Source organism: Scyliorhinus canicula, chromosome 13 (assembly GCF_902713615.1).
Source record: "Scyliorhinus canicula chromosome 13, sScyCan1.1, whole genome shotgun sequence".
Taxonomy (NCBI): domain Eukaryota; kingdom Metazoa; phylum Chordata; class Chondrichthyes; order Carcharhiniformes; family Scyliorhinidae; genus Scyliorhinus; species Scyliorhinus canicula.
The window spans coordinates 138,624,611-138,644,183 of NC_052158.1; the positions used below are offsets into that span (position 1 = coordinate 138,624,611).

Below are 19,573 nucleotides of genomic sequence, written 5' to 3' on the forward strand. Positions count from 1 at the left end.
GTATTTAAGGTGTTTGTCCCCAAAGTCAATCGGCAGGCCTTCCTACTCCCCACAGTGCAAATCCTGCCCACCCGATCTGCCGTACCAGACTTCCCCTCCCCACCCCCCCAACCAGAGACCCTCATGCATGCGTACTGTGGGGGAAGGGAATCCAGCAATTCCCATGGTGGGGTGGATGCGAAGGGGTATGCCCCTACCTGTCAGCGCGCGTGCACGCCCGGGGGGGGGGGGGGCTATCAGGCCGGCCACTCAAAATGACGGAATCTCTTGCCATTCCTGCCATGCATAATTTTTCAAGGCAAGGGACAGTGAACCACATCCGGACGCTGCTCCCAGTGCCAGCGTGAAACAGAAGTGATTCAGCTCTGGCTGGAGGACATAATAATGATAATCTTCATTCGTGCCACAAATAGGCTTACATTAACACTGCAATGAAGTTACTGTGAAAATCCTTTAGTCACCACACTCAGGCTTGTTCGGGTGCACTGAGGGAGAATTCAGAATGTCCAATTCACCTAACGAGCATGTATTTCGGGACTTGTGGGAGGAAATGGGAGCACCTGGAGGAAACACATGCATATAATCTCCCGAACAGAGAATCCTGCCCTTGATGTTTTATTGGTATAGTATTTTTGGAAAACTCAAGCAGCCTATGATCATCATAAAGCATGATCAGATTCATGCATATTAACCACAGGCATGTCCAAATAGTTACTGGCTTCTTACTTCACGTTGATCCTCTTCATTACATCCAAGCAAAACATAGACTAGAATATGAGGTAGCTGATAGATGGTCACTTTGAAGTCATGTTTTGTAATAAAACTGCAACAGTCAAATACTTTTCTGGCTAGCTCATGACGAACCTGAAAGAACACACAATTGGATATTTATCTAAACATATGTTAAATCTGCAGCTAAAAAAACAAACATGTTTAAAGATAAAAACAATTTTTGGGTCTTTCTACAAATTCAAGTTTGAATCATTAATCTATGAAGTCACTGAACAGTCATTTCAGGTAAACAATCTGTCAGTGTTCAACTTTAAAAGGGGTTACAATGAGCTATCATCAAGCACATCAGGTACAGAGGCCGGGAGGTTAGTAATAGGGTGCGTCATCAGGAACATTTGGAATTCAGCATCAATCAGAAAATAGTCCCTTTTTTCATCCCAACCAGGAATCATGATCCCATAATCCTAATGACTCCATAGTTTAAGAATGTTACTTCAAATGCTGTTTGATGATTTTATGCCCCTACTGGGACATATCAAGTAAATTTTGCTAGTAACATGACCGTTTGATGTAATACAAGACAAGACTGGAAGTGCAAAGTTGAAGGGATCGCTCTAACATTTACCTTTTATTGGAACTGCGCCTTACTTTAATTCAGCAACAGTAAAGGTTCTAGCAAATGACTACATGAGGGAACTACTTAAGTGTTAAAAATTAGTCTTATATGTAGATTTAATTAACAGATAAAATAAATGCTATGGTTAGCTTTAATTAACTCAAATCTCATCAACATGCTCACCTTGGTTGTAAGGTAGCCTGCCCATGTTGCTGACCACTCTGCAAAGTTTCGGTCATGTTTGCCAAGATAAAATGGCTTCTTAATGCTGACCCAATTGCAAGTCTTCTGAGAACTTTTATACCTGAAAAACAAAGCAACTGCCTATCGGTTAATTTGGTGCATCTCAACATATTTTTTTAAGCAGTAGTGGGCAAAATGCATTTAATCACTTAAACACTTCAATGATTAATTATATTTATTGTTTTAATTGATTTTGGCATTCGGCAATGAACTTAAAGAAAGGATTTCTCGCAAAAACAGATAAAATGCATCACAATCAAGTGAATCTGAGCCATGTATAAACTTCACCTGGTGAATAAATTTACACTGAGAAGTGAAGATGAAGTTCTTTTCCAGTGCTGAGCAACTATGCTAAAAACTGCGACTGTGAACAAAGCACATCTTCAGTTCCATCAAAATGCTTGGAAAAGCGCAAAGGGAATACTGCAGACCTGGTGTTTAGATGAGGCTCCAAGATTTCTTGCACATGTTCTGGAAAGCTCCTCCACAGCCTACGTCCTGGGCTATCGGTTTTCCCTTCTTTACATTTATATATTTGTAACAGCTCCTGAAAGTTCAATTTTATTAATCTTTAGCAAAACGTCTCCACACTTAAAAACTGCAAAAACCTACGAACTGTTGAAAATAATCTCTTAGTCAGGACTCTCAGATACTGTTTCAGAGAGATAGTGGCCCAGGTCTTCCCAGCGGTGGCAATAATGGTCGTCCGATTGCGACTGCGCTCCTAGATTTACATACGAACATAGGAAATAGGAGCAGAAGTAGGCAATTTGGTCCCTCGAGCCTGCTCCGCCATTCATTAAGATCATAGCCAATCTGGGTTGAATTCCACATGACCATCTACCCTCGATAACCTTTGATTCCCATGCCCCAACAAAAATCTATCTACCTCTACCTTAAAAATATCCAGTGACCCGACTTCCACCACCTTCTGGGGCAGAGAGTTCCAAATTCACACAACACACAGAGAAAAATAATTCTGTCCCATAAGGGCGACCCCCTAATTTTAAAAAAGAGTTCTGGACGCACCCCCGAGAGGGACCATCATTTCTGTGTATACCTTGTCAAACCATACAGGATCCTATATACTTCAATCAAGTCACCACTTCTCTTCCAAATCCTCCTGGAAATAAGCCCAGCCTTTCCAACCTATCCTTATAAGATAACAGGTATCAATCTCGTAAACCTCCTCTGTACTACCTCCAACGCATTTACATCCTTCCTTAAGTAAGGAGACCAAAACTGCACACAATATTCGAGATGTGGTCTCACCAATGCCCTGCATATCGGAAGCATAACAAGCTTACCCGTGTGTTCAACTCTCTTGTAATAAAGGATATCATTCCAATAGCCTTTTTGATTATATGCCGCACCTGCATATTAGCTTTTTGTGACTCATTCAAAAAGACACCTAGATCCCTCTGCACCTCAGCATTTCTGCAGTTGTTCTCCATTTAAATAATACTTGGCTTTTTTTATTCCTCCAGCCAAAGTGAACTCAACATTTCCCTGCTTCATGTTTCAACTGTTCAATGGAAGTTACAACTTCTCAGGCAAATCCACACGTCAGGACTTCCACAGGGTCCCGACATGCATCTTCATTAGTGAGGCCACACTTGCAGTAATGTGTGCAGTTTTGGTGTTCTTATCTGAGGAAGGATGTTCTTGCTATGGAGGGAGTGCAGCGAAGGTTTACCAGGCTGATTCCTGGGATGGAGGAACTGTCATGTGAGGAGAGATTAAATCTGTTTGGATTATATTCATTGGAGTTCAGAAGAGTGAGAGGGGATCTCATAGAAGCTTACAAAATTCTAACAGGATTATACTGGGTAGATTGAGAAAGAATGTTCCCGGTGGTGGGGGAATCCAGAACCACAGATCATAATTTGAAGATAAGGGGTAAACATTTTAGGACTGAGGTGAGGAAAAACTTCTTTACCCAGAGAGTGGTCAATCTATGGAATTCGCAGGGCAGCACGGTAGCCTAGTGGTTAGCACAGCTGCCTCACAGCGCTGAGGTCCCAGGTTCGATCCCGGCTCTGGGTCACTGTCCTTGTGGAGTTTGCACATTTTCCCCGTGTCTGCATAGGTTTCGCCCCCACAACCCAAAAATGTGCAGAGTAGGTGGATTGGCCATGCTAAATTGCCCCTTAATTGGTAAAAATAATTGGTAATCTAAATTTATTTTTTTTAAATCTACGGAATTCGCTCCCAAACAAAGTAATTGAGGCCAAAACGTTGTGTAATTTCAAGAAACTCTTGGGGCTAAAGGGATCAAGGGATATTTGGGGGGGGGGGGGGGGGGGGGGGGGGGGTCGGGATCAGGGTATTGAACCTGATGATCTGCCATGATCATAATGAATGGTGGAGCAGGCTCGAAGGGCTGGATGGCCTTCTCCTTTCCTATTTTCTATGTTTCGATGTTTCAGTCACAAGTCTGGTCTCCGATGATCAGGTGACCAGAGGATTTGGCCCATTATATTTCATTATCGGAGTCTGCACGTCCTCCCCGTGTGTGCGTGGGTTTCCTCCAGGCGCTCCGGTTTCCTCCCACAGTCCAAAGATGTGCGGGTTAGGTGGATTGGCCATGCTAAATTGCCCGTAGTGTCCTAAAAAGTAAGGTTAGGGGGGGGGGGGGGGGGGGGGGGGGGGGGGTTACGGGTATAGGGTGGATACGTGGGTTTGAGTAGGGTGATCATTGCTCGGCACAACATCGAGGGCCGAAGGGCCTGTTCTGTGCTGTACTGTTCTATTATACTGCCGGTGAACTGTTAAGGTGATGACAATTACAGTTCCCAGTTGATGCACTGAAATAAAAGTAACTCTTAGCCCAACTGCCCTCAACAGAAATACCTCTCGGTGGAATTCATCTGCAGTATGTACAAAGTTACAAAATGTAACTCCAACATCAGTCATGTTCAAGCATAACAGCTAAGAAATGTAAACTGCAAATTTCAAATTATATCTAGCTACATGCCTTTACTTGCCATTTACAATAACTCTGTTCCAAATCACCATCTAGATGCATTTTCAGTAACAAGGAAATCTAGATCACTTTTTTCAAATATAATTTCTTTGGGTGTAAATATTTAATTGTTAAAAGCTGAAGCACATAAACCCGACCCTCCCAGGCTTGATTGCTGCTCGGTACTTGGTTTATTAGGTCATATGGACTAGCAGGTAGTATAGTTGTCTCAGCACGTCCAGAAGGGGACAGCTTGCCATACTTCCAATAACAATGCAATGAGTCCCAGTAATTTGCAGTGTAGAAGGAAGCCTTTCAACCCATCACATCTCTGCTAGCTGCTCTCCCCACTGCCGTGTCGTGGATGCGGCACAGATGTTGTTTATGTGGGGACATCAGGACAGGACTTGGCTGTGGTTGCAGTACTTTCAGCAGTTAAATGCCACCCAAACCCGAGAAGCAAAGTGGCAAAAATAGAAAGTGATATTTATAAATAGCATCTTGAAACAAAATGCACACGTCACCAATTACTGCTTTGCAAACTATTTGTTATTTTATGTTTATGTTCTGTACATTTTTGCTAGATAAGGAGTCCTTTTTAGCCAAGGTCAAGGCTGAAGCATTCTCTTTGACACTACGGAGAGTCCAAATACCTGATCTCGTAAACACAACAGGTGGTCGAATGCATTACACGCCGTAAAAGTATGTTCAATCCGAACTGTGAACATGCTTTTTATTGCTTGTCACAATTTAGATTTCTTCCCTGCTCTATAGTGTGTTATTAACTCTACCCTGCTCCTTCTGGAAAATGGTTTCCGAAAGAAGTTAGTTAATACTCACTCTAAAATAATTTGGCTTGTTATTACATAAACCTCTCCCACAAGTCTTCACAGACAGGCAGCTGTTTCCATACCTGAATGGCATAAGCAGCTGAGTCCTGAGCTCGAACATTATCTGCATAAGCGAGGAAAGCTCTTGTCAACTCGATCAGCAAATGATGGGCAAAATTGGAGTCCTCCACACCAGCCTGTCATAGAAGTCATTACAAAACAGTAAGTACATTTCTTGCAATAGTCATACCCTTTTAAGTTTATAATTATCTCTTAACTTATTCTCTTGCCTTTTTCTCATGAAATGAAAATCACTTATTTTCACAAGTAGACTTCAATGAAGCCACTGTGAAAAGCCCCTTGTCGCCACATTCCGGCGCCTGTCCGGGGAGGCTGGTACGGGAATCGAACCGTGCTGCTGGCCTGCTTGGTCTTCTTTAAAAGCCAGCGATTTAGCCAAGTGAGCTAAACCAGCCCCTGGCAAGGCATTCCTCAACAAAAAATCCAATTAGTTCTTCCGCTTCGGCTGATTTTGTTATGGAACATATCACCAGAAAATGCAAGCAAACTAACGCGTGCTAAATAGAATCATTGAATAGCACAGCACAGGAGGAGGCCAGTCTGTCCATCACATCTGTGTAGGCCCTCTGAAAGAGTTATCCAATTAGTCCCACTTCCTTGCTCGTTCCCCGTAGCCTTAACATGTTTTCCCTTCAAGTATTTATCTAACCCCCTTTTAAAGTTACAATTGCATCTGTTTCCAACATCCTTTTGGGCAGTACATTCTAGATCACCACAACCGCTGCACAGTAAACTATTTCCGCTTTTCACACCGAGTTCTTTTGTCTCTCACTTTAAAACTGTATACCTCCAGTTACCGAGCCTTCTGTTACTGGAAACAAATTCTCCCTACTCAGTCCATCCAAACTGTCACAAGTTTTTAAATATAAATTTAGAGTACCCAATTATTTCTTTTTTCCAATTAAGGGGCAATTTAGCGTGGCTAATTCACGTCTTTGGATTGTGGGGCTGAGACCCACCCAGACACAGGGAGAATGTGCAAACTCCACATGGACGGTGACCCAGGGCCGGGATCGAACCAGGGACCTCAGCGCTGTGAGGCAGCAATGTGCCACCGAAACTGTCAGAACTTTGAAAACCTCAATCGAATCTCCTCCTAACTTTCCCTACCCTAAGAAAACAACACTAGTTTCTCCATTCTGTCCACAAGCTGAAGTTCCTTGCCCTTGGTACCAGTCTAGCAAATCTTCTCTGAACCCTCTCTCAGGGCCTTGAGATCCTACTTGAAGGGTAGTGTCCCAATTGAAAACAATACTACAGCTGAGGCCTAACCAGTGCTTTATCAAGGTTTAGAATTATCTCTTTGTTTTGTACTCAATACCTGAACTTCGATTAATTAAGCTAAAGATCCCATATGAAATTATACCGTGTGCTCACAAGTTTAGGTCTGGATAAATTTCTGAATCATCTTCTGATCACCGAGAGACCCACCACTTGGTGAAAGTTTTTTATGTTTCCTGTTCTGTTAAATTTCTCCACTTTCCAGCTACTCTGAGAATTCAGGCCCTCACAATCACTTAAGAACTCGACTGCCTTCCAAAAAAGTGACAAATTTAGTGTCTGAGATGGGTGAATTATACTTATTGTTCCTTTGGGATCAGACATTCCATCTCTATCTTGCCTCTTGCAGGTCAATATGCTGACAAATGCTGTGAGCAATAAATTATGCCCAAGTTTTTCTACCCTTTTGAGACAGATGAAAGGATTACTCCTGCCCTCGCCAATCTACCCCACAGCAGAAAAAAAAACTGCCACAAAAAAAACAGGTGTAAATGTGTTACAGCAAAAAAAAACTGGAGCAAAGTAAAATAGATGTGAAAGCGAAAGTGAAGAGGAGAGGACAAGAAAAGTGATGGAGCAAATGATGACAGAATGCACCAGTCCTCCTCCAGACTAATTCTGGACAATTTATTTCAGCATAGCAATCTAGGAAATGAGAGAAAGCATACAATGTGGATTAGAGGAGGAGAGGAAAGCAGCACGATGAAGGAAGAGTGACGGAAGAGGAACAGTAAAGAGGACAGAAAGCAAAAGAGAGAAAGGACCTTTTTTGAGGGAAGCAGGTGCAAGCAAAGACAGGGAAGGTGCATCTCTAGCCCTCCTGGAAGAAGAGGTACTCCTGCAGCCAGAGCTTGGCAACAGCTTCTAACTTACCATCGGCAACCGGAAGTATTAATTTAAAATACAAATAATACTGTCGACATTTTTCCTCAACAGTACTTGATCCAGTCCTATACTGTAGTTCAAAGTGCATTATTAATCTTTGCTAACACCGTTGTGTCTTGTGACATGGAATCCTATGATAAGTTTTCTAGGATAGACCTAAATTAGTATGAATTGAAGTGGAAGATGCTCAAATTCAAATGATTTCTTACCACAAATGTGGAGCTTTTCCCCTCTGTGTTACTCGTCATGAGGTCCAACCGGCCAGGGTCGATTGCGCCCAACTCACCAAGGCACTCTCCACACAGAAGTCTGGCTTGTGCATTTGCATCTTGGCAACCCTTCAGAAGCACCATCACCAACTGAGAGATAATTGGCTCCACTGTTTCACTGTCTGTGGCAAGTTTTACCAATTGTTCCTAAAATATATATATATATATTTGATATGTGAATCTAATGACAATTCCCCTATTTTCAAATGGAATGATTTTTTCTGAAGCTCATCCTCCCTATAGACTCAATGCTGAGGAATCGCAAAGACATGTTAGAAACTTTTTTGTTTTCTCTTTTGAGGTACTAAAACGCACAGTGCAGAAAGTCATAACTTGTAAGACATGTCACTACCTCAATATTAAGTTCCTCTTGCGTAGGGTGAACGCAACGCTGACATGTGCGAGGTTAGGGCTGATACAGTTGAAGGTAGTGCATAGGGCCCATTTGACCAAATCCAGAATGTGCAGGTTATTTGTGGATGGGTAGAGGATGTGTGGGCCTTGTGGGAGGGGCCCAGCTAACTATGTACACATATTCTGGTCACGTCCTAAACTTGTGGGCTACTGTATCTCCTTCTTTGGCACCATGCCGGCGATCCTACAAACTGAACTGAAGCCTTGTCCCTCGGGGCCATATTCGGGGTATCGGACCTCCAACAGCTGCAGACTGGGGCGGGGGCTGATGTATTGGCCTTTGCCTCACCTATTGATTGAAGGCAGGTGCTGCTGGGTTGGGGGTCATCTTCTCCACCCAGTGCCTCGGAATGGCTGGGGGAACTTAAGGAATTTCGGTATCTCGAGAAAATTAAGTACACCATGAGGAGCACAACTGATTTTTGTTTGGCTTTCTAGGGGTGAGGGATTTTCTTTTGGGGGGGGGGGGGGGGGGTTCTGTTATTATCTGTTACTGTTTTTGCTATGTATAAAATTGAAAAAGTTCCTCTGCCACAATTAATACTGAATTTATCTTATGCAGGTTTGTCATTAGACAATGCATTAAAGTCTTACAGCCATCAGTATCAAATTGTGTACCTGTTTCTTGTACAAAGTATCCTTCAAACTGGTCAGTGCATGTATACGGACATCTACATTCTCATGCTGAACAGCTCGCATTGACAATTGCAGTTCAGTTTGTAAGTCTGTGCTTTTAGAAGTTTCCTATAAAACAGCACACCAAGCAAAAATTAGTGACACAAATGTTAGCACCTACTAACCAAAGAAATCAGGAAAACATTCCAAGTATTTTCTGAAATTTATTAACTACCTGACCGCTGAAGGAATATTTCTGGATCATTTTCAAAGCTTAATTCACAAATAGTCTGGTTCATGGATGGATTCCCAGTGACATTAAGGTAGTAGAAGCCGAGTAACACCAGGCGTGTTTCTGGCCCTACTCATTTGAGAGTTTCTGGAATGCTCAATTTGGTGTTTTGAGATGGCATCTTGGATTTCTATTTTTGCGGGTCAACGGGTCAGTGAACAGGAGAGTACAGGTCATGAGCAGTCATAAATCTTCACGATCAAATGGTATGTTAACACTAACTGTTAGGTTCACCGATTATAATTCTGCATCCCCATACATTTAGCTAAAACATTTTTAGTGAAACCTTAATCAACAGACCAGTTACGAGCACACTGAGTAAAAGGCTCACCTTTCTATAATCCTGCAGAACCTTCTGGATCTCAGTAAAATCAGGGTGTTCCGGCAAAAAGTAAATCTCATGGAGAAAATCTTTCACCTCAGCTCTGAAATAGCCACAAAAAAAGTTGCTTAGGTCACATCTACATCAGCTATGTTAGCCATGGCACTCTATTGGTCAGACTCTCAAGCTGATTCAAAGGTTCTGGGTTCAAGTCCCATTCCAAGGCTGTCATTTCAGTGCAGTACTGAGAGAGTGCAATACTGCTTCTAATGAGAAGTTATACCGGAGCCCCATCTACCTGCTCGGGTGAATGTAAAGAACCCCATGGCATGACTTCAGAGAAGTTATTTATCATTGATATCCCTGGTTTTCCGGCCAATATATTTCCCTCAATCTACATCACAAAAACAGATCATTGGTCATCACCACATTGCTGTTTGTGAGAGTTTATCCCACGCAGCTTGGCTGCTGTGTTTCCTCTCTTACAACAATGACTACACTTCAAAGATACTTAATTGGCTGTAAAGTGCTTTGAGACACCCGCTGGTTGTAAAACGTGCTTTTTAAATGCAAGTCTTTTTTTCTCCAGATAGTTTATGCAATAAGAATAGAAAAAATGACAACAGACAAAACTGGAATTTATAGTGATTTTGTTGTTGCAAAACATTACAAGGTACTTCACAGCGCCGGGAACCCAGGTTCGATTCCCAGCTTGGGTCACTATCTGTGTGGAGTCTGCACATTCGCCCTGTGCCTGCGTGGGTTTCCTCCAGGTGCTCCAATTTCCTCCCACAGGTCCAGAAAGACGTGTTGATCAGGTGAATTGGACATTTTGAATTCGCCCTCGGTTACCTGAACAGGCGCTGGAGTGTGGTGACGAGGGGATTTTCACAGTAACTTAATTGCCGTGTTAATGCAAGTCTACTTGCGACATTAATAAAGATTATTATTGTTTTACATAATGGTCGACGGCACAGTTGAAGAGTTATGTTTTAAAGCAGGCTTGCCCGGGACCTGGAAGGAATTTTTAAGTGGGCTGCCACACACTCGTGGTACAGGTAACAGTTCAACTTCAAACTTTCCTGGAAAGAATGTCAAAAAATGCTCAGAGGTGCTCAGCCAAACACAGGCTGTTTTCCCATGCATTTGCAGCTGATAGAGTCACCAGTAGCCTATCAGCAGCCAAAGTAGGGTGAAACCAGCTTGTGATTGGATGAGTGAAACGTCATCAGTTGCTGGGGAAGTTTTTAATATCTTTGGAGAGCTCAGAGCAGACGTTCATTGGGAGTGGGTTGTTCAAAAAGGGAGGGAGACAAAAACAAAGGTCAGCCAGTTGGCTTAACACCTCTTATTGGGAGGATGTTAGAGTCCATTATAAAGGATGCAAAAGCGGAGGGTTTAAAAAGAGGTAATATAATTGTCGCTGTGAATCTCAGAGACCACCTGACTTCGCAGAAAGTCCGTATGCAGGTACAACATGTAATAAAAAGGCAAATGGAATTTTACTGTTTATTGCAAAAGGACTGGAGTTTAAAAGTCGAGAAATGTTGTTGCAACTACATAGGGTGTTGGTGAGACCACATCAGGGGTATTCTGTCCAGCTTTGGTGTCCTTATTTGAGGAAGGAAGTGACGGCTTTCGAGGCAGTTCAGAGGAGATTCAGCAGATATATCCCGGGGATGAAAGGGTTGATATATGAGGAGAGATTGAACAGTTTGGGGTTATACTCGCTAGAGTTTAGAAGAATGAGGGAGGATCTGATCGAGGTGTATAAAATACCAAGAGGGATTGTGTATGTAAACAAAGATCAAATGTTCCCCTTTGTGAGGCAATCTGAACGAGAGGTTCACAGATATAGATTGAGAAGTGGTGGATTTAAAACGGATATGAGAAGAGGGTTTCGCAAAGGGTGGTGAATTTTTGGAACTCGCTGCTCCATAGTGCAGCGGAGTCTGAATCATTAAATGAGGAGATATATATATTTCTGATTTAAAAATCAGGCTGAAGGGATATGGGGAACAGGCAGGAAGATGGATTTAAGAGCAGGAAGGGATCAGCCATGATCTGATTGAATGGTGGAGCAGACTCAAAGGGCTGAATTGTCTACTTGTGCTCCTAATTCCTAAGTTCCTCGTCTGAGGTTTCGGCATATCTTGGAGTTGATGCGGAATCATTATCATCGAAAACCCTCTATCATTCTTCAGAGGTATAAATTTTATTCGATGGGGAGGGCTCCAGGAGAATAGGTTACATTTTTCATGGCCAGATTAAGGAAACTAGCAGAATATTGCGACTTTGGAACATCTCTAAACGATATGTTAAGGGATTGGTGTCTGGGATAAATAACGTGGCTATCCATAAGAAATTGCGAACGGAATCGGAGTTAGACTCAAAAAAGGCAATAGAAACAGCCTTGTCGATGGAAAGCGTTCAAGAATTGCAGTGTGCCTGGAGGCAAGGTTCACCAGTTGGGGAGTGAGCAGCAGCAGCAACTGAGTCGTGGGTATCTGTTAAAACAGGGGACGGATGACCGACATGGGAAACTGGGGTAACGCCTGTTGTTTCGACCAAACAATGAATTTCAATGAGTGTTTCATATGTGGGGAAAATCATGCCCGGAGAGTTTCAGGTTCTGGGATGCAGTGTGTTTCAGGTGTGGTAGATGACACTTAAGGCATAGGTACAAGAACAAACAGATCCTACGCAGCTCATGAAGAGGGCAACGCTACAATGGAGGAGTGCCAGTCACCTGAGACATGTTAACGTTGAACTCCATGCACATCGGAAAAGTGGCCCCAATAACCTTGCTCGTAAATGGACGCTCCTTGAAGATGGAAGTGGACACTGGGGCTTTGGCAACCGTCAAAGGGGAACCAACTTATGTTACTTACAAAAAGTGGTTCAATGAGCCTGGAGAACACTGTGAGAAGGCTCGCCACTTATACAGGCGAAGCGCTTAAAATCAAAGCGACCTCAATGACCCCACTTATTGTCAAGTTTCGACAAGGACCAGATTTTATGGGGTGTTACGAGCTCCAGCATCTTAAATTAAACTGGATAGAAATATTCAAACCAGGCCGGGGGGAGGGGTCTTCTCTGTCCCGAGATCTTCCAAGAAGAACTAGTAAAGATAAAGGGACTCCGAGCTAAGATGTACACGGACCCTGAAACCACACCAAGATTTTATAGGGGAAGGCCAGCCCCTTATTCCATGGTGGAAGCAGAACTTAAATGCTTGAAGACCGAGGCATCATAAGACCAGTGCAGTTCACAGAGCCACACCTTTTGTTCCTGTCGTCAAAGAAAAGTAGATGGGAAGGCAAGTTGTGAGGATGACACAAAGAGTATACAGAGCGATATGGACAGGCTAAGTGAGTGGGCAAAAACTTGGTAGATGGAATATAATGTAAGAAAATGTTAAGTTATGCACTTTGGTAGGAAGAATAAAGGAGCTGAATATTAATTAATTGGAGAAAGACTGCAGCAAGCTGCAGCACAGAGGGATTTGGGGGTCCTTGTGCATAAATCACACAAAGCTAGCATGCAAGTTCAACAGGCAATAAGTAAGGCAAATGGCGTGTTGGCCTTTATTTCAAAGGGAATGGAGGACAAAAATCAGGAAGTTGTGCTAAAACCATATAAGGCACTAGTTGGACCACACCTGGAATATGTCGAACTGTTTTGGTTCCCTAATACAAGGAACTATATACTGGCCTTGGATGCAGTCCAGAGAAGGTTCACTAGATTGATCCCAGGTATGGAGGGATTTTCTTCTGCGAAGCGATCGATTGGGTGGGCCTATACTCATTGGAGGTTAGAAGAATGAGAGGTGACCTTATTGAAACATAGGATTCTCAGGAGGTTTGACAGGGGAGATGCTAAGAGGTTGTTTCCCCTTGTGGCAGTGTCTCGGACTAGAGGGCATAATTTCAGAGTCCGGGGTTGCCCATTTAAGACAGAGATGAGCAAGAATTTCTTCTCTCAGAGGGTAGTGTATCTAAAGAGTTCTTTACCACAGAGAGCTGTAGAGACTGGGTCATTAAATATGATCAAGGCTGAGATATTTCATCAGTAAGGGAGGCAAGGGTTATGGAGATGAGGCAGAAAAGTGAAGTTGAGGATTATATCAGATCAGTTATTATCTCATTGAATGGTGGAGCAGACCCAACTGGCCGAATGGCCTACTTCTGCTCCTACACTTTATAGTTTTATGGGTTTGTCATAGTTGGGGGAACCTAGGCGGACAGGTGCCGGGGAGGCAGACTGGCAGGAATCATGGCGGGTGGGAACCTGGGCAGACAGGCTTAGGGGCAAGTGACGGCGAGAGGGAAAGCGAGTGCCAGGCTGAGGTGGAATCTGGCTATATGTGTGTGTGCACACATGAGAGAAAGAGAGCAGGGGGATGTGCGCGCGTGTGTGTGTGAGAGAGAGTGTTGTGTGTGTTAAGGGGAGTGTGTGTGTGAGCGTGAGAGAGAGATTGTGTGTATAAGAGAGAACAAAGTGTGAGTGTGTATGTGAGAAAAAGTGAGTGTGTATGTGCGAGAGGGTGTGTGAGAGATAGTGTTTGTATGTCTGTGTGTGAGAAAGTGTGTGCCTGAGAGCGAGAGAGAGCAAAGAGAAGTGGGAGGGGCTGCCTCAATTTTCTTCCTCAAGGGGGACGAGGCCACATCTGACCCAGGGAAGTGTGTGTGTTGGAGTGAGTGACTGAGGGAGTGCATGGAGGGCAGTTCTTAGTACTGAGTGTGTGGAGGGCAATGCATTACGCTGAGTGAGTGTACGGAGGCGAGTGCGAGCCTGCCTTATGCCAAGTCTGTTTTCCCACATATTCCCACCACCACACACCAACACATACACACTCACCCAATCACACCATGTTGGTTTTTATTTCTTCCTTCATCTCCGAAGAGTCACATTAGACTCGAAACATGAACCATTTCTCTCTGCTCAAATGCTTAGTTTTTTTCAGCGCTTCTGTTTTTATTTCAGATTTTCAGCATCCTCAGTATTTTGCTTTCGTTTGAGTGAATTTTTTCAAGTGTTTTTACAACAAGACTAATAACCTAAAAGTTTTCATCAATTCACAGACTGTTTAGGAATTGCACTGGGAGGTGGAGGGTTCCTCAACAGTGCCACCTTTGGAGGAGTGAAGAAGCACTGACTGCAACTTCTATGTCGAACTGCGCAGACTCCCGAAGTTGCTGTCAGTTTAGTGAAGACAGAGATCACCGGCAATCTCACCACTACCACCACTGCTAAATCCGGATCATCCGGAGTGCAACCTAAATGTTGCCCAAATTGGTTTAAAAAAACAAATCCTGTGAGAGTTAATTTACCTGTTCTCCACAATAAGATAGCGAAATATTCCAGCAGTCTCCTTTGGCTGAATGGACATAAGAGGCAGCAGAGCCACAATCACTTGACTGAGAAGGGCTCCCAGGTAACTGGAATCCAGGCAGCGTACAAAGCAATCCCATGCTCTGAAAGCAAGAGGCTTAATTAACAAAATGCCATTAAATAAGAAACATGTTAAAACTATATAACAAATAAAATAAGTCATGAAAACTAAAGCGAAAGTTCATGAAAATAAATCACCCAAGAAATAAGGATAATAAATCTTGATACAGGTTAGGTTCTGCTTATTAGATAGTAGAGATGAGTTATTTCAAGATTCCATTTTATACCATTCCCTCCGTGTCTCCTTGCTGAAAAACCATTGCAGTTGCGAGAACATAGAAAATAAAAATAAATGTGAAAACTTAGGTGAGATTTGTTTCCCCTCTAGCCTTGTATCTTCTCCAATCACCATGGAAACTCCTCACAAGCAAGCACGTGATCAGCTGACAGAGCTGCCTCGGGCTTTTCACAGTAACGGTATATATATGTGTATAACAGTAACAGAGTATCGGTCATGTACACCCAAAACTTTATGGTTAAGAGAATCTGGTTATAAAGCGATCATACATTGCACTATAAATGGAGCGAAATACAGTTGAGGAAAGAATGCAGTGATCATGTCTAAAGTTACATTTCTTTTCTTCCTTTAGTTTGTTCTTCTACATAGTCAGTTACCCTGGCAAACATTTTCATGGTCGTCTTTTTGGCGAAATTACTCGGTTTGTTATTCCTGGAATTCCACAAAATTCTCTTTGGTTGGTTTAACTGTTGACACATCCACTGAGAGCCTCTCATTGACAGCTCTTTATTATCCTAAAGTTTTTTTTCTTTAATAACCTATAAATGGCTTCATTGTTCTAAGATGTTAATGGAAATGCCACTTCTCTATCAGCACAGGATATTAGGACAATCCCACTGCACAATAACAGTGAAGCCATGCTCGATCTAGTTTAGCACATTTAGATTCCCTTACATATTTTAATCGATGCTGGTCTTGTCTCGCTGTCTGCTTTCTTGTTCAATTTCTACAACTGTTTCTTCATTGTTTTAATATCTCAGATAGAACTGACACAAGTTCAACTTATAGACAAAATTGCCATCAGATTCTCAGTTTTCTGGCTGCTATACCAAATTTGATTTTGCTTCAACGACAGTAACAGATCTTTAACAGGAGAGTTATAAAGCAAGATTGGACAGTTAGCCACATAAAGTATTAGGGAAGATGGCCCTAAGCTTGGTGGGTGGTAGGTTTTAATGAGGGTTCTAAAGGAGGAAAGAGTTGTAGTGAGGCAAAGGGTTTAGGGAAAGAATTTCAAAGCATGGAGCTGAGGTAGCTGAAGGCAAGACCACCACTCGAAATTGGGGATGCTCAACAGGGATGCTTACCAGGCAGCACGGTGGCACAGTGGGTAGCACTGCTGCCTCACAGCACAAGAACATTGGGTCCTATTCTGTCCTTGGGTGACTGCCTGTGTGAAGTTTGCACTTTCTCCCTGTGTCTGCGCGGGTTTCCTCCGGGTGCTCCAGTTGCCTCCCACAGTCCAAAGATTTAGACTCAGACTTGGAACATACAGTGCAGAAGGAGGCCATTCGGCCCATCGAGTCTGCACCGACCCATTTAAGCCCTCACTTCCACCCTATTCCCATAACCCCTCCTAACTTTTTTGATCACTAAGGGCAGTTTATCATGGCCAATCCACCTAACCTGCACGTCTTTGGACTGTGGGAGGAAACCGGAGTACCGGAGTGCACTGTAGGGATCCCATGATAATTCAGATTTTTTAAAATTTTAGAAATAAAATTCAATGTTGCGTTTCCAATCATTCAAAGTGAAAGGCTGCATTTCAAAACATACCTGCAGCATAATTCAGGAAATTCATCCCTGTATCGGAGGCCTGTCCTCAGAGTAGTCATCATCTTTACCCGGACTGAACTAATGTGTTTTGGTCCCATCAATTTCACTAAAGACATTAAACTGTTCATAGCCTGTAAATAAAAAAAACACACTAATAATTGCTTTCATATAAGTTCCTCAAAAACATTCATCTGAAAACCATAGGGCGCCAGCGTTGAATTTACATACCATCTTCTTATCATTCATTCCAACACTGGAACTCAGTAGATGCATGTTAAAAAAGGCCAGGATTCCCAACAATTTGGGCTGCAAGTAGTCTGCCTGGAAAAAAGTTAACTTCTTTTTTAAAATCAGGGTTGAACAGATGCTGAAAATGTTTTAAGCTTCAAATAAAACATGTGCTGGGTTACTGACTAACTAATGTTTGTTACTTCATATCACTATATTTAACTTCAAATTGGGCATCTGGACAGCCAAGATTCAACTATATCACAGCAGTTCATTGGCCCAGTGGACTGGAGCAATGACTGTGAAATGTTTTTGGATCACTTTGCAAATAGATTAGTCATCACAGATTCCCCCAACCTTAAATCATAATGCAGTAAGGCGTCATTTTAAGTTGTTTCCTTCAGTGTAATTTTTACTTTGAAGTTGCAGATATAACAGGGCTAATATAGTCACCTAGTAATAAGATTTGGAGCAACTTCTATTCCCTGAGACACTTCATCTGCCCAGGACACTCACAGCGAGGGCTGAGGACAGGGAGTGGCGAGAATCAGGCAGGGAAGCAGTGAGTGGGAAAGAGTTTGGCTTGGTGGGGTTGCGGGGAGGCAAAATGTGCTGTGAGGAAAAGCCTCTTCACACAGCGAGTGGTTCGGATCTGGAATGACAGTGTGCCTGGACGTGGTGGAGGCAGGTTCAGTCGACACATTCAAGACGGCATTGGATGATTATGAATAGAAACAATGTGCATGGGGAAAAGGCAGGAGAATGGAATGAAGTCATATGCTCATTTGGAGAGCTACTGTAGACAAGATGGGCCAAATGGCCTTCTTCTGCATCATATCAATTCTGTGATTCAGAGCATAACATAGAACATTACAGCGCAGTACAGGCCCTTTGGCCCACGATGTTACGCCGTCCTGTGAAACCCCTCTAAAGTCCCTCTACACTATTCCCTTATCGTCCATATGCCTAGCCAATGACCATTTGAATGCGTTTAGTGTTGGCGAGTCCACTACTGTTGCAGGCAGGGCATTCCACACCCTTACTACTCTCTAAGAACCTACCTCTGACATCTGTCCTATATCTATCTCCCCTCAATTTAAAGCTATGTCCCCTCGTGCTGGACATCACCATCCGAGGAAAAAGTCTCTCACTGTCCACCCTATCTAATCCTCTGATCATCTTGTATGCCTCAATTAAGTCACCTCTTAACCTTCTTCTCTCTAACGAAAACAGCCTCAAGTCCTTCAGCCTTTCCTCATATGATCTTCCCTCAATACCAGGCAACATTCCTGTAAATCTCCTCTGTACCCTTTCCAATGCTTCCACATCCTTCCTATAATGTGGCGACCAGAACTGCACACAATACTCCAAATGCGGCCGTACTAGAGTTTTGTACAACTGCAACATGACCTCATGGCTCCGAAACTCAATTCCTCTACCAATAAAAGCTAACACACCATACGCCTTCTTAACAACCCTCTCAACCTGGGTGGCAACTTTCAGGGATCTATGGACATGGACACCGAGATCTCTCTGCTCGTCCACACTACCAAGAATCTTACCATTAGCCCAGTACTCTGCCTTTCTGTTATTCCTTCCAAAATGAATCACCTCACACTTTTCTGCATTAAACTCCATTTGCCACCTGTCAGCCCAGCTCTGCAGCTTATCTATGTCCCTCTCTAACTTGTAACATCCTTCTGCACTGTCCACAACTCCACCGACTTTAGTGTCATCTGCAAATTTACTCACCCATCCTTCTACGCCCTCCTCCAGGTCATTTATCAAAATGACAAACAGCAACGGCCCCAAAACAGATCCTTGTGGCACACCACTAGTACTGGACACCAGTCAGAGCATTTCCCATCAACCACCACTCTTTGTCTTCTATCTGCTAACCAATTTCTGATCCAAACTGCTAAATCACCCTGAATCCCATGCCTCTGTATTTTCTGATGTGGAGATGCCGGCGTTGGACTGGGGTGAGCACAGTAAGAAGTCTTACAACACCAGGTTAAAGTCCAACAGGTTTGTTTCAAACACGAGCTTTCGGAGCACGGCTCCTTCTTCAGGTGAATGGAAAGGCTTGTTCCAGAAATGTTTATATAGACACAGTCAGAGATGCCCCGGAATGCGAGCACCTGCAGGCAATCAAATCATCAAAGATGCAGAGAGAGAGGTAACTCCAGGTTAAAGAGGTGTGAATTGTCCCAAGCCAGTTCAGTCGGTAGGCCTCTGCAAGTCCAGGCTTGTTGGTGGGGGCCGAATGTAATGCGACATGAATCCCAGATCCCGGTTGAGTCCGCATTCATGCGTGCGGAACTTAGCTATAAGTTTTTGCTCAGCAATTTTGCGTTGTCGCGTCTCCTGAAGGCCTCCTTGTAGAATGCTGACCCGGAGATCAGAGGCTGAATGTCCTTGACTGCTGAAGTGTTCCCCAACTGGAAGGGAACAGTCCTGCCTGTTTATAGTCGCACGATGCCCGTTTATTCGTTGTCGCGACAACGCAAAATTGCTGAGCAAAAACTTATAGCTAAGTTCCGCACGCATG

At 43.3% G+C, this 19,573-nt stretch overlaps 1 protein-coding gene across 2 annotated transcripts in view; it reads right to left on the reverse strand.

Annotated features, from left to right (window-relative positions):
* The window catches only part of atr (ATR serine/threonine kinase), a 109,213-nt gene that overhangs the window by 47,585 nt on the left and 42,055 nt on the right, over nucleotides 1-19,573 (reverse strand). For both annotated transcript variants that reach the window (XM_038815052.1, XM_038815053.1), the window contains 10 exons: nucleotides 17,023-17,115; nucleotides 16,795-16,925; nucleotides 14,879-15,022; nucleotides 9,555-9,648; nucleotides 8,935-9,060; nucleotides 7,843-8,049; nucleotides 5,470-5,583; nucleotides 2,023-2,138; nucleotides 1,532-1,652; nucleotides 727-864 (listed from right to left, as the gene is read on the reverse strand). In XM_038815052.1, the coding sequence (XP_038670980.1) occupies nucleotides 727-864; nucleotides 1,532-1,652; nucleotides 2,023-2,138; nucleotides 5,470-5,583; nucleotides 7,843-8,049; nucleotides 8,935-9,060; nucleotides 9,555-9,648; nucleotides 14,879-15,022; nucleotides 16,795-16,925; nucleotides 17,023-17,115 (1,284 nt within the window). The remainder of the gene's footprint in view (nucleotides 1-726; nucleotides 865-1,531; nucleotides 1,653-2,022; nucleotides 2,139-5,469; nucleotides 5,584-7,842; nucleotides 8,050-8,934; nucleotides 9,061-9,554; nucleotides 9,649-14,878; nucleotides 15,023-16,794; nucleotides 16,926-17,022; nucleotides 17,116-19,573) is intronic.